We start from the raw sequence: 15,634 nt of genomic DNA, 5'->3' as shown, positions 1-15,634 counted from the left end.
CTTTATATGACTGACGCCGTGAAAAATTATTCGAGCTTTTCTCTCACGTGATGCCCAAGTACACAACAAATCTGTACTAATAGCAAATTGCAACCAAAAACAACCTTCTGGTCTTCATATGTGTAGCTCCCTGGCTCAACAGCTGATGCAAACGAAGTACTACTTGGCTGCCAAAGCTCCTTGCTTTCCAACAGACGCGTATCGCTGGATGGACTTTTTTCACCTGCCGATTGATCTGCCTTCCTATATCCGTGTCACATGAAGACTCGGTCGAGAGAGGATTTTCTACCATGCACGGGACCTCCGGTGCATGCATCCCTCATTTATTGTTGTGTGGGACCACTAACATCATTACAGTTTTGTATACACACTAAGTTTCATCCAAATAAATAGACACCTAATGTATGTTGAAGTAAAAGTTTGATTTACACTATGTTAGCACAATTGTATTTTTTGACAAGATTTTAAAAAACAAGACTAATATTGAATATATTTTTAGAATAGACAACTAAATCATCATGCTTCAAACTTGCTTGGTATAAATTTTCTAATTCCGTGTGAAAAAATTAAAAATATTTCATTCTATTTCGTAAAGAAAATCTTACAGTTTCATTATGGCTCTTTTTTGCGTATTATATTACATTGTGTGATTCTTATTAATTTTACACTGTTTCACCATGTTTCAGAGCTTGAATTCTAAAATTGTTGAAATATATTCAAAAGTGATCTCGTATCAAAGTTCTCGTTGTCATATATGCAAATATGCCAACAGGTCCTAAATTTTAACTTGGAAATAAAATAAAAAAGTATGGGGGTGGAACCTAGCCAGAACATAACAGAGTGCTGCCATGTGGCCAGAGAAAGATGTAACCAACTACCAGCGGTATCACGCTGTCAATGCATTGCATGACATCGAATCTCTAAATTAAATCAACTGCTCTCCCATGCGCCGGACATCCCGTGCATGGGAGAATTGCTTTTCTCAGACTCGGTCTCCCTTTTTTGGTCCAAACAAATCTCTTGTGTCGACGTTGCCACACGCACCAGCTAGCCCCGCCGGGCCAGCCCACACCGCGCGTCGCTTGCCTTGGCTTCAGCCGCGCCGCCTGTATGTTCGCCCGATGGATCAACATGATCAATCGCCGCACGTCTGCCGCTGTCGATGCTTTCGCCTCATATCCGTATCTCGTTGCGAATCAATATGTGGTTGAAATATTTAGATGGACAGTGGTATCCCCAACCATCAGGGTTTAAATTCTGGTGCTCGCATTATTCTTGTATTTATTTCAGGATTACCGGCGATGTGCTTTCAGTGGGAGGAGACGTTTCCGTCGACGACGAGGCGTCTACGGTGACTTCGTAAATCTCAAGATGATATGCCGGCTCAGTCTCTCAGAGGTGCTCATAGGGGTAGGGTGTGCGTGTGTGCGTTCATAGGGATGAGTGTATGCGCGTATATATGAGCGCTTATGTCTGTATTGATGCTAAACAAAAAAATATCCGTATCTCGTTCAAATTACTGCTCGAAGATCACAGCACGACCAATCTTGCCTCGACGGTAACTCGCTGATGATATTCATCTCGATCGCTTCCCGCAGATTTATGTTGATGCATCTTCTTCCTCTAGATCAACTTTCCTATTTCTTTAAAACAGCCTAGCAATGATACCACTTGTTAGAATAAATTTAAGGCATACTATTAATCATCCAAGGACCAAGCAATTACACGAGCATGACATCGAGATTTGTTAATGAGGTTCACCAATATGGCTACATCCCGGGGGCCTGACTATGGGCGCTCCTCCCCATGACACCACTACAATGCCGCACGCGGTCACCCTGGACGCCAGCAAATGCCGCCGACTTCCCCTGCGTTTCTGTGCTATTATGTTGGCATAGGTTACAACGTGTGTCTAGCCCCGTTATATATGATAGACCTAGAATACAAATGTCCTAGTAAGACACGACTCCATATCGTATCTAAATACAATACAACTACAAGTCCAATTATAACCTACCTCGCATACTATATTCAACACAACTCTAATACATATTGCATGTCTTGGACCCATAGCTTTCGATTTCGATTTCGACACATCGTGCAGATGAGGCACGTCACCACGGCCACATCTAGGCGGCATTTGGATGGTACTGCCTAACAACAAGGACACAACTTCTTCCTTGACTCCGATCATCGTCCACCAAAACACCCACTAAAATGTTGGCGCGCCATGACAACATTTGAGCGAAGCCACACCCACAACCCCAAGGGTCAGCCTCCCTACAAACAGGCTACTCGCTATCCCACAAACTATCCACCCTAGATGGTAGCAATCCATCCGTGCAGAGGAGGCTTCCTATCCTCTGGCTTAGCTTTTCCTCAGTCACTTTAAATGAGAACCTTGCTAACCTAGTGAGATGCCCCATTCAAGACAACGTCATAGCGGTGCTTCCATACCGTCCACGCCACAAGGACCATGACTATCCAAGTATCTGTCGAGTGCCTCTGACCCGAATCAATCAAAGTACACCGGTCACTAGCTCAGAATCATGGTTGGGTATCCATTGAGGCCTTCCCCTGTGGCCAAGAATGTCCGCCCACACCTATCTTGCAAGCACGCATTCAAAGCATGTGATGGACTTGTGTCCGGTGCATGTTCACAAAAAGGGCATTCCGCCAGATGAGCCAGGCCTCGCCATTCTAATCTATCAACCGTCCAACACCGGTTTCTCATCACAAGCCGTGAGAACATCATGCACGAGGAGTGCTTGGGAACGCCAAATCTGAACCATGCCAGTGTTCTCCACCCGACAAGCAAAGGGTGCCCGGTAAGCGGAGAGAGAGTAGAGAAGTGGGCGTCGCTCTCCTATGCTCAGACTAGAGCGTCCATAACGCCCTGAAGAAGCTACACCTCGGTCAAGCTGATCCACCAGCCAAATGAATTCACTGAGCACCTCTCGTACATATTAGGCGTCACATCCGCCCACCACCTTCCGTTCAATACCTTGCACACAATGCGCTTTCGGATGGCCTTCTTCTTAACAAAAGCGAAGAGGTTGTGCACGATGTCTTCTAGCCTCCCCTTGCTCAACCACTAGTCCGTCCAGAAGAGCGCCGAGGCATCGTTCCCCAACCTACACCTAGTACCGGACTTGTAGACACTGTCGGAGCTACATGTGCTCCTGCAGCAGCGTTCCCCAACTTTGACAAAATATCTGAAGAAATTTTATTAAGAGGTGCTTAATTAGAAAAAAAATAGTGTATGGCCCCCTCAGAGATTGCTAGGGTTGCCTTTTGCCCCTCCAGCATTTCTTATCTAGCTCCGTCACTGCTGTAGACCATGGCAGTTTGCATGATTTCCTCAAAACCAAGATGCGCCACTTCAATAAATGGCATTCTCGCGTTGTTTTCTTTCGATGATTGTCCTTGTCCCTCAAAACCCCGTCCCACTTACAGAAACCTCTCGAAACATGGAAATTTCTCGACACTGGTGACTAGAAGTTGCCCATACCTGTCGGCTTAAAATTGCACAAACTGAAGCTTTCCAAAATCTGACACTGGTTGAAACCTGCTAATGCAATCTCCGATTTGTTTTCCCCCCTCCCAACTTCTGAAACTAAACTAAACCGCTCCAGTTTGGAATGCATTTCAACGGTGCAGCGGCTACCACAACTTTTGGTTTGTGGTTTCTAATTCTGATCGATGCGGACAAACTGTAGATTTGGCAGTTTATTTTTGGGAGCTCTCAGCATGGCCACAACTTTCAGAAGTTCACGAGCACCGCACGCAGTATAGACCAGATGTTGCTGCTCTGTAGTAGGAAATGAAAATGAGTTCGTTTTGCATTTGGGCACATGCATGGCGCTGACAGGAAAGGCGAATCCAATAGTTCAAATGGCACAGCGTGTAGTCGACTATGTTCTCGCTGGAGATGTCAACAACAGAAATCAAGACAAACTGTAGCAATCATTGAAAGTGAGCATGGTCCTTCCATAAATTTGATAAATGAACACCATTAGGGACCTACACATGACATAAGAGTGGAATCTGCAAAGTCCAATCTTGTGTCACATCATTGCAGCAAACAACAGCATGAATACACGGAAATGAAAATCTTAGTGGCTGATCTATATATACCATGGAAGAGAGGAATGGAAATGAAAATAGATGGGTAAAAGATGAACCATGTAGATGTAGATCTGGATCTACCATCAAAATGGTTAGAAGAGGAAAGCACGAATATTGGGCCGTTCTCCTGTCCATTTACAATCTTCATAAATATATATATTTGATCTTTCTGGGATATGTACGCACCACGACAACCAAAACCTCGCAAAAACTAAAAAGAATGCCAACTCTATACCATCTAACGCTCATACAAAGAATCAGAAGTTATGAATGAAATTTCTCCCATCTCGCTAGAAGGGAGCGAATACTAGACAACCATATGTAGCAACCGATACAAGATAGCAGCTTTCAAACTAAATATATATATCAAACTCGGGAAGAGCGAGCACCACCAAGCCAATCCAAACTGAGGGGGATCCTTATCTTCTAGCATTCACAGCCTGACGAGCGTTGTTGCCTTCCAGCACCGCCCATGTCGATTGTATCAGGGAGATATCTACAAGAATTTAGCAAAACGTCAATATAGCTGCTAACATACGGTTAGTGCATCTCCGTGTTGCTATTTTGAAATGCCCTCCCCTCCGAGGAAAATAATCGAGTAAGAATTATCCCTTTGTGTAAACAACGCATCTACTGCAAGAAGTAAACTTACATATCTTCTTCAGGTTCATTCTTGATAGCATTCCTTGCTATACACTCGAAAGCTGCTTCCACATTGAAGCCTTCTTTAGCAGACGTCTCAAAATAAGGGATGTTTCCCTTGGAAGCACACCAAGCTTTAGCCTTTTTCTCAGAAACCTGAAAGACAAGTGGTCTCAAAAATATCATAAAGTATATATATCAAGTGAAAGCAAGAAAAATAGGCACTTTGTCGCGAAGAATACTCACAGTCCTGCTGTTACCACCATCAACATCAATCTTGTTTCCAAGTAAAACAAAAGGGAAATTCTCTGGATCTGATGGGCTAGCCTGCAACAGGAATGACGGGCCAAACTTTCAATATACCATACATATTGCAGTACATTTGATCGACCGGCAACTAAGCAAGCTACTTACTTGAATTAGAAATTCCTCACGCCAGTTGTTGAGTTTTTCAAACGACTTGGTAACATTGACATCATATACAAGAACACAACAGTCAGCTCCCCGGTAAAACGCCACACCGAGACTCTGAAAACGTTCCTGTCCAGCCGTGTCCCATATCTAGGTTCCAGGAAAAACAAAAATGTGGTAAGATTAAATGAGAGTGGAACTATTGTTTCACAAGGAACAAAGTAGACAGATGTACATTCTAGTGTTCTCATAAAAATAATCAGGCTATAGATATACGTAATGATTAACTAGCTAGGGCAGTGAAGATTTGGGGTTAGTTCGCTTTTTTTGTCCCAATAACGCACGCAATCCACGCTTCTTTGCAATAGAAGAAGAAAGACACACAGCAGCAAGCACAACAAAAATGAAGGCTTCACAGCAACCAAAAACAAAATACACGCAAAAGCAGAACAGAAAAAAAAACTATAAGCAGCTAGGCCATTTGCACTAGCAAAATAACATCAACCATATTAAGCGTCCGGTGAATGCACACAGAGTTACTTCACTGAATTGTGCAAAATACATAATTTAAGTAATAAAATCATTGGACCGATATTAACGAAAACGTAACAGAATGTTCTTCGTATTTGTTTCCATCTTTTTTAAAGAGAGTACAATTATTTTCACTTGCAGTCAAGATTATTTAAGAATGTTGTTCATACTTCAGTTCATTTCATCTTAGAAAAGTATCTAATGTTATCAACTAGTAATCACAGCCATCAGAAAATTTGTAAATCAAGTAAAATAGCTAAAATCAAATAAAGCAGCATACCAAATACAAAGTTTGCTATTGTAAAAAAGTATCTAATGTTATCAAGTAATCACAGCCATCGGAAAATTTGTAAATCAAGTAAAATAGCTAGAATCAAATCAAGCAGCATACCAAATACAAAGTTTGCTATTGTATAACTAAAAAGACAGTGGACTCCAAAAAAAAAATCATTTGTTTATGCTTATTCAAATAAACTACCCGGCGGGGATAAAAAGACAAATGTCTGAACCTCAGGTATAGGTATAAATGAATTGTTTGGCTATCCCATATGGTCATATCCTTGATTTAAATATGATGAATGAGAGATGGGCCATAGAGAACGCAGCTGAACAGGCTGTTTCATTGCTGTCCTGTTAAATAGAAAAGATGGCAGGGTCTCTGAACGTTCAATACTCTAGTCCAGATTTAAGAAAGTTGAGTGCCAGCGGATAACAGCTCAACAAAGTAGTTCATTCCCAGTCATAAAAATCTGGAAATTTCTTATTCTTAACCAAAGCAAGCAAGTCGGTACATGGTCCATAAAGTTCGAGTAATGGTACCTATGTGTTAATCAATTTATGACAATCAGAGTACTGCAGTATTGGGACGCATCAATTATACTATATGTAACAGAGTAACAGAAAGAGACCCCAGAGTAAGATAAAAAAGGATAGGACCGATGGCTACAATATAAGTAATATTGCATAGCTTTTTAATAGTAACTCACATTAGTGAAGCCATAACTTAGCAAAAGTCATGTTTCCTCTGGACTTCGCCAGATTTTATTTTTCTTTGTTCATGCACATAGTGTTGGGCCACTGGAAGGTGTAAGACAGCTTTCTCTCTGTCTTAATGCACAGACATGCAATTCCCCTGCATTGTTTCTAATTATTATTTTTCCCTCTGAACTACGGTCTCAGTCCTCTAATCCTTGAGAAATTGTAATATAGAGGCAGTGCAAACCAAGTGGACAACTGAACTAGAGCTGAACTGATGTAATTTCTTATGACATAATGTGCCTTTCGATTGGGTAAGGTAAATCTACCCTAAAAACAATCCAACCATCTGTAACCGCATTAACCTATCCGATAAGCACCTACCAGCAGAACGTTTGCAAAAGTATATTCTTTCGAATTGGGTAAAGGTAAATCTACCCTAAAAACAATCCAACCATCTGTAATTGCATTAACCTATCCGATAATCACCCACCAGCAGAACGTTTGCAAAAGTACATAACTCTATAATAAACCAAAAATGTCGCTTATGTTGACCTGAATAACTCAGGAACCAACCTTCTCAACCTGTCATAAACAAACTGCAGAGTACAAGGGTCCTAGTTTAGTAGTACTACCACTAAACTTGATCATCATCGGACCTACTCAAGAATTCAGAACAGTAACCAGAGAATGGGAACTTTTCGGTTTCACGCAAGTGTCACATACTCACATCTCTAACAGCATAGAATCTGTTAGTGTTCTAATACACCCAGAGCTAATTGCCCAACAATAAAACTAGCACCAAGCACGTCAGTAGTAGATTGAATGAAGAACCTGTAGAGTGAAGAGGCGGTCGTCGATCTTGACCTCCTTGGTGAGGAAATCGGCGCCGATGGTGGCCTTGTACTGGTTGCTGAACTTGTTGTTGACGTACCTGCACAGGAACCAACCACCCAGATCGTTCAAACCCCCCGCACAGAAATAACCCGAATCAGACGAATCGGACAGGGAGAGATTGCCGTTCGGCCTTACTGGTTCATCAGCGACGTCTTCCCGACCCTGACGACGAACAAAAACAAAAGCGCAGGCAAGGGTGATCAGACAAGAGCGAAACATCACACCCGAAAGGAAATCCAAAACAAAAGTGGGGTGGAAGGCGTGAGTGATTGCCGCGCACGCACCCGCTGTCGCCGAGGATGATGACCTTGAGGAGCATTCGCCTGCGCGACGCCATGGCCGCGGATCTGGGGCGGAGGGCGGGGCTACGCGCGGGGCGGGGGGTAAGGGGGGAGCGGGTGCTGAGGAGGAGGAGGAGGTCGGAAGATTTTGCGCCGTGTGTTGGTCTGGTTTGCTTGGCTTTGCTTTGGGATTGGTGTGTGCGCGCCGTTGTCACGGGAAAGGAGAAAGATCGGTTTTGTTGGAAGGCTTCGCCGCTCCGCCTCCACCTGTTTCGTTTGGGTGGACGCGTTGCCGGGCGGGCGAATTATTACTCCGTCAATTTTTTAGAGTAGCGACAGACAGACAGACAGCAGTATTGTTTTCATTATTTATTAATCGTCGATGATAATAAAAAATAAGATTGATTGGGACAGGCAGATTTTGTCCAACTGATGGCTCTGTGCTACCTACAAGTATGATAATTAAAAATTATTATTGTACACGGTTCATCCGCGTCTGAGTGGCACATATATGCATGTGCACACGGTGTCTTCAGTGCTGGAAAGAAGGGACTAATGTACTGCCGACTAGTAACTGTTGTCTCTTTCATACTGCACCTGCTACAGATTTTACGAAGAAAGTTAAGCCAGAATGAACGCAAGCAGGGGTCGTTTGGTCTGAGGCTAAGATTTTATTATTTTTATTTTTTTGAAACAAGGAAAATGGCTTGAATAAGAAGGTTTAAGAATCTTGGCCAAAGGCCAGGTAACAAGCATCACTCTCGCGGCATTATATTACATAAATATTTCGCCTCGACAAGGCACCACAATGAAGTTTCCGCTTTGATGTGAGTTGCAATCACCCCGACCGGAATCACGGTGCTGCGGAACACATGTGCATTTCCCTCGTTCCAGATTTCCCAAGAGATAAGAAGCATAAGGGAAAGAAGCGCCCTTCGAGATTGTGACCTCCCAGAAGCAATGTTGTGCCACCACTCCTTGATAGGAACCATGCCTCCCCAATTCGTAGGATGGACATCATGTAAACCAAGCCATGTTTTGATCATTATTCAGACTCTAACTGGGTAACGACATTGGAAGAGAAGGTGAGTTATTGATTCCAATGTTTGTTTGCATAGCGGGCAAAGGTTACAGTTTGGCCAGCCCATGCGCTGAAGCCGGTCAGCCATCCATATCCTATTTGTTGATGGCCAACCAAGCAAAAAAATTGTATTTGGGAGGAGCCCAATTCTTCCATACCAAAAGAGGCATATCCGAGGCTAAGATGGACACACCTAATGTTTGTTAGCTCAATAAGAACACCATTGAAACTCAACGGTCTTGCATAAAACGACCGGCACCTTTTGTCAACAGATTCTGAATGCTACTTGGTTTTATCTTGGAAAAAGTTTATCATGTTCATATCATATACGCTAGCTAACTGGAACGCAACCGCAGCTGCATGACTGCAGCAGACGTTGGGATGCTTCGGCTGCACCAAAAACAAATGAGAGGGGAAGCATACAGCCTGGTCCAACGAATCCATGCCTGCTGTATCTCCCTGGCTCTTCCCCTGAACTCAACAGCATCTCGTTAGCCAGTTAGCTTTCTTCCAAGCATGACACCAAAGTTCAGACGGCTGACAGCCAATGTATGATCATGCATCTACGGAAAGATGCAGTGCAAACGGAAGTAAAATTGCAGAGGAAGCACGTAAATGCGTCTAAGAAAAGAACTATATATATATATCTCAAGAACAAAATATCATTTTTGTTCGTTGCAACCAAGTCAGCTGGCAGCTTATGTGAATTCAGCTATGCTGTGGATTTACAAATGATGTCCTGAGGTTAACTCTCTCCAAGGAAAGGGAAAGTGGTCATCTCATGGAAGCCTGGCTCTCGACGTCGCCGTCGTCTCGCTTCGTACTAGTCCCCAACTCCACCTCCTGCGTCTGCTGATGGCCGTCGCTGCTCGGGACGGACGGGTTCTGGTGCTCCTGCTCGTGCTCGCCGCTGGACGGTGTTAGCTGGCTGCTCTGGAAGCTGCTGGTGCCGAGCGCCATCTTCCTGAACTTCTTCAGGTCCTCGTTGTACTGGCTGGTGTCATACTCGGAGCTGGCGTGCGATCCCATGAACCGGCTGTGGCCAGGCCGGACGCCTTCGTGCAGATCATCCAGCGACACGTCGCCTTCCAGGGCCCGAACAACCTGTTCGTCACAGAGGATCGAGGTTAGCTTAACTCCATCTAGCACACAATGGGGATGAGGTCGAAGTAAAGAGTGATGAATTTGTGTCGACGAGATAAGGATACAAGGGAAGAAGAGAAACAGGTGTAGAAATGTACCTGGCTCATGCGTGGGCGTCGCCGTGCAGAATGGCGTACACATGCGGCTGCGCAGGCGATCATCCTTGCCATCTCGTTATCATTGAAATCGATTCCCATGTGGGGATCCACTAAAGCATCGTGATTACCATCCTCGAGTGCTTGTGTCATCAAAGGCCTTGCCTGCAAGGAGAAAGAAAGGAAGAGGATCCAACTCAAATATAGATGTTACTAGAAAGGTACTCCGTATCGAAAACTTGAAGATGGTAAACTCTCTGACAAGAATAAATACAAAGGTCAAGGCAGCCCATTTTGTCGACGAATAGCAAGTAAAATATGAAGGAATAGATCCTATGGTTGTTACTTCAGAAGCCCAAGGCAGCCCTCAAGGATGATTGGAATTTAGTGACAAGATTAACTACAGTAAATCTTATCTAGGAATAGATCCCTTGCAGTATTTTTTAAGTTAAAACACCAAAAATTTACCAAGAAATACTCCTCTTCCAAAAAGACCCATAAATGAAAATGAGTAGAAAAAATACAACAATGACTAATTTGACCAGCACGGTGGACAACAAATTTAACTTACCCAGTCAACCAAGCTGTCATCCATATGCGCTTGCTTTGAACTTACAGGCCGGCGTCCAGTTATTAATTCAAGAAGCATTACTCCAAAAGAAAAGACATCTGATTTCTCAGTGAGCTTGCCAGAAGAAGCATACTCTGGTGCAAGGTACCTAAGGGGAAAACAAGACTATCAGGGCAGTAATTATCATACAGCAGATTGCACATTATGAGCTAGAACAATGTCGATCTCTTGCTATATATATCATCATGATTGATCTCATTTCAAGCATTTGAGATACTCTTTCACTGTCCCAGAAAGCAAAAGGATAGTTTCACTGGAAGATCGAACTTACCCAAATGTGCCCATTACTCTGGTGGAAACATGTGTGTTATTATCAGAGGTTAACTTTGCAAGTCCAAAATCTGCCACCTGTTAAAAAAAGGTTTATTTAGTGAATTACACATCTAACAGTTTGTATTAGTAGGCTGATATTAACTCTGTTTATGATGATTGGCTACACATCAATTTATCACAACTCTCAACCTTAGTTTCTAAATTTACTCATATCAACCAATGACATTCAGGATTTTACACTACACTAGCAACTAAACTTAGTTGGGACCAGGGGAAGAAAGACTCTCAGAATTCTCAGTAGAAATGAAACACAAAGGAAAATGGGTATCATGCCTTAGCTTCACATCTGTAATCCAGAAGAATATTTGATGCCTTTATGTCACGATGAATGATCTTTGGATGGCCTGCGAAGTACAGAAATAAAATCATGACAGAACAGCCACATATCTTTTTCAATGTGAAAAAGCAAAAGAAAAGCATAACAAGTAGGTATGTGTGTGTGAGCTCACAGTCTTCGTGAAGATAGGCCAATCCCTTCGCAGAACCCAAAGCAATACGTAGTCTTGAAGGCCAGTCCATAGTTGGTCCACGCCTTCCTGAAAAAGAGGTGAGAAATAACCTGAAGGCAATAACAAATGCTCAAGAGAATACAGACCAAATGAAGATAGCAGCTTTTTTGCATGACACGAGCTTCAGAGCAATGTTTTCTGAATCTTCAAGAAAAAGGTAACCAATAAACCTAGAAAGCGTTGCCCCTTTCGGGTGGTAGCAAAAACAAAGTTGTATCTTCCCAGTTTGACAAAATCAGGGAAAGTTATTAAAGACTAAAGAAAAGGTGGCGATAAAGCTGATATCTTCTGGAATGGATTTGGTTGTGATTATTATTACCATTAATGAAACTCTCTTGCAGTCATGGTATTTCATTTTCTGAACAATGCAACTGCTCAAATTGTCAATTTACTCGAACAAGGTCTCTTTTTCATAGCCAAGATAATAATTTAAATCATGTAGTACCACAGATTTAACTTTGTAAATCACCCCGATAATTACTAACCGACAACTCATACGGCAACTGATAACGATAAACTGGCAATAGCTAGGATATTCATGGGTACAAAATATGGAACCAAAAAATACAAAAGATGGCATAGTTCACTTTCTCGGACAAGATTAAAGAGCATTCTGAGAGAGAAGAAACAATCATGATTGAAACATAGTGAGAAAACATACCATGTAAATGGAATTCTAATGTGTTATTGGGAACAAACTCATAGACAAGCAACCTCTTGTCTTCAGAAATGCAATAACCAACCAACGTCACGAGATGTTTATGATGTACTCGGCTGATAATCTCAACCTCTGCCTGGAACTCACGCTCTCCCTGCCCACTTCCATCTCTCAATTGCTTAACGGCAACTTCTGTGCCATCTGGCAGCACTCCTTTGTGAACAAATCCAAAGCCACCTTGCCCGAGAAGATTAGCATCGGCGAATTCATTGGTCGCCACAGCCAACTCTTCATAAGTAAAAGTGCATTTCGAGAAGCTGAGGGCGTTGCCAAACGGTGATTGCAGGGGTCGATTCTCACCGCCGCCTGAGAAATGTGAACCCGAACCACTGCTGTTTACATTGACCGGAGGCGGCGGCTGTTTAGTGGAAGGATGTGAATTCATCTTCACAACATGATCAGGGGGTGGCGGAGGGGCATTATGCTGCCACCCATATTGATCCCCTGCAGAAGAACAAGAATCATAATTAAAGATGAGAGTGACTCGTGTTGAAAAATAATAATTACAAATGGATTCCCCTGTTACAAAATCTAATAAACAAGAAATGATTGCACGAAGTTTAAGAATGAAGTAGACACATTTACATTTCTGATACTAAGTTACTAACACACTTCGAAAAGGAGAACATACTTTCCCTCACAGATTTGCCTTGTACAAATCAGATTCCATGAAGAAGAATGAAAAAATATGCAGACCTAGTGGTTATTTTATCCTTTTCTCGAAATTGCCCGTTTGGATTATATCAAACAAAGATGAAGCTTCCTGTGATGACTACCCCATACTAAAATTAGCCATGCTAATATATTAATAAACATATAGGTTAAGACGTACTAATATATTTCTGACGGAAATTTTGATATTTTTATGTCCATAACGCCATAATAGCATGATTAAAAGAGGACCCATCTTGAAGGCACCAAAAAACTGGAACGTAAGTCATACTTGTACGTCACAAGCCAACGCACATTTGCCAAGAACAGCGGGATAATTGCAAGCGACAGCCATGTGCCTTGCTAGTGAGACAAAGAACGCACATGAGATCTGTATGGTACTGTATCTGCTCCGAGACAAAGAGTCATGGAGGGTGCACAGCTGCCATCTCACCTTTGAACGGCGGCGGGGGCGGCGGCGGCGGCGGGTGCCCGTAGTAGTGCAGGTGGTGGGGCGGCGGGGGAGGCGGAGGGTGGTGCGGGTGGTGCCGCCTCTTCTTCTTGAACATGCAGAAGCAGAGCAGGCTGGCGAGCAGCAGCGCGATCAGCCCGCCCACCGCGATCCCCGCCACCGTGGCCGTGTTGAGCGCTGAGCTCGTCGGCGGCGGCGGCGAGGCCTGGGCGGACGGCGTCGGACGATCGGTCGGCGGAGAAGGCGTGGTCGACGGGGGAGACGGCGCGGCGGGCACCCCGGGCGCCGTGGGAGGCGGGAGGGAGGGCGTCGCGGGGGTGGCACCCGGCGACGGGGGCGTCGCGGCGGGCGTCGACGGCGGTGGGAGTGGAGAAGAGGGCGGTGGCGCAGGCGGCGAAGGGGGCGTCGAGTTGGTAGCGGGCGGCGCGGAGGCCGGGGGCGGCGCTGTGCGGTTTCCCGGCGGCGAGGCCGGGCCCGGCGCGGCGGGCGGCGACGACATCAGAAGCCCGCCGCGTTAGACCAACTTCGCCGCTGGCTTACCCGCGTTGCTTCCTTGCGACGTACTACTGCTACTGCAGTAGCACTGCTCCTAGTGCTTGAGCGAGAAACGGAGGGAGCGGGGCGAAAGATAAGCGAAAAGGGAGGAAAGGTGCCGTTTCCGCTCCGCCCGCGGTGGCGGTGGCGGTGGTGGTGGTGGTGGGGAATTCCGAGCGGGGATTGCGACCGGTGGCAGTACGTCGTACGTACGTAGCAGCACTAGTTGGCGGCGAGTGGAGTCTCTAATGGTGGGTGGGTGCGTGGAGGTGGAGGTGGAGCCCGGCGCGACGCGACGACGGCGGGAGGAAGGAGAGGGCCGGGGTGGGAGTGGAATAAAAGCGCGACGACAGCGCGGCCGTGGCCGGCACGTGCGACTACCTTCACGTCACGCGGCACGGCCCGCCCGCGCTTTCCGGTTCGCCCGCGAATGAGTTCACGAGAATCGCATTCCCCCCGTCGTGTCGAGCCCGCCGGTCGCTGGCCGGCGGGGCCAGGGCTCGGATGACCCCGCGTGTCGGTGAGGTAAGGAGTCCGGGTGGACCCCGCCTCGTCGGGCTTCCCTTGCCGCTCAAGATACTGATCGCGATTACGCGGCGGGATCACACGCGACGGTTACGCTGATGGCGAAGGCCGTTTGCTGGGATATGCGGGGCCGCTTTGTCAGTGGCCGGTTGGAGTGGGGGTTTCCTCCTTCCGGGCGACAGGTGTGCCTCGTGGCTTGAGGGAGAAGCCTCTGCAGCTGCATGTTAGCAGCATGACACGGTGGGCCGTGCAGCTCCCTGACGATGTCAAGTAGGAGAGCTGCAATGTCAAGTAGTGTCCTGAAAAATGGCAGCTTTCCCGCGAGAAAAAAATGGCAGCTTTCCTAAAGCAGTGCACGAATTGATTCGTATAAATGCTTGCAGTCAGATCCACGATAAAGCGTACCGTGCTTACCGCTTCTCTGAATTGCTGATCGATGATTCCACTGCACTCTTCTTAAGTAAGAAAATTAGTTGTGTCACCTTCCTTTCAGGTATTCCACGGAAGAAAAAAAAACACGTGACATGCGTGTAGCATGAATGCAGAAAACACGAGGTGGGTGTGAGCGAGGCGGGGTCGCTTCGCCGGTGGCAGACTTCGAGTCAACCAACCGTCAACGGCGGTGGTATGCGTGTTATTTTGGATTCGTCTGAAATAATCTGTTTCCCTAGGGTTGTACTAGTAAATAAGTACTGTAACGAGGGTGGAGATAATGCGCGGATCGACGGCCTTGTCTCTCACATCGACCATATCTAAAAAGCGTGACATGTCAACTTTTATCGACCCATACACACCTCGCATTTACTACGTTTCATTGCAATCGCTAGCCATCCACACCTCCTAATCTCTAGTTATATCGACTACGACCACAATCTGTTCCGTACATTTTTCGTTTGCGGCAAAACGCAAGTATACCTTTAGCAGACGTATAACCAATTTTTGAATAGCTCATTCCTCAAAAGAAAAATGGATAACTTTGATCTCAAAAGGAAACCTTTGGGTCTTCGAGGCTATGATTTTTTTCTAAATTTTTGACACAGTCTTTGCTACAGATTGCTAAAGATTATTCTTTCAAGA

General features: G+C 45.1%; 2 protein-coding genes across 2 annotated transcripts; both read right to left on the bottom strand.

The window, feature by feature from the left end:
* Positions 1-4,230: 4,230 nt before the first annotated feature.
* LOC119267662 (ras-related protein Rab7) lies at positions 4,231-8,086 on the bottom strand. Its single transcript, XM_037549091.1, has 7 exons — positions 7,869-8,086; positions 7,720-7,746; positions 7,522-7,621; positions 5,185-5,331; positions 5,017-5,097; positions 4,781-4,926; positions 4,231-4,624 (listed from the first exon to the last, which is right to left on the bottom strand). Exons 1-7 carry the CDS (start codon positions 7,919-7,921, stop codon positions 4,555-4,557), a joined length of 624 nt encoding a protein of 207 aa, XP_037404988.1. The 5' UTR covers positions 7,922-8,086; the 3' UTR covers positions 4,231-4,554.
* Positions 8,087-9,562: 1,476 nt separating this feature from the next.
* On the bottom strand, positions 9,563-14,355 carry LOC119267661 (proline-rich receptor-like protein kinase PERK1). The gene is made up of 8 exons (XM_037549090.1): positions 13,481-14,355; positions 12,319-12,819; positions 11,598-11,684; positions 11,422-11,492; positions 11,087-11,163; positions 10,756-10,903; positions 10,188-10,349; positions 9,563-10,050 (listed from the first exon to the last, which is right to left on the bottom strand). Exons 1-8 carry the CDS (start codon positions 13,995-13,997, stop codon positions 9,721-9,723), a joined length of 1,893 nt encoding a protein of 630 aa, XP_037404987.1. The 5' UTR covers positions 13,998-14,355; the 3' UTR covers positions 9,563-9,720.
* Positions 14,356-15,634: the final 1,279 nt, after the last annotated feature.

The sequence above is a fragment of the Triticum dicoccoides genome, chromosome 3A (assembly GCF_002162155.2).
Source record: "Triticum dicoccoides isolate Atlit2015 ecotype Zavitan chromosome 3A, WEW_v2.0, whole genome shotgun sequence".
Lineage (NCBI taxonomy): Eukaryota > Viridiplantae > Streptophyta > Magnoliopsida > Poales > Poaceae > Triticum > Triticum dicoccoides.
This window is presented reverse-complemented; position numbering and strand designations above follow the sequence as displayed.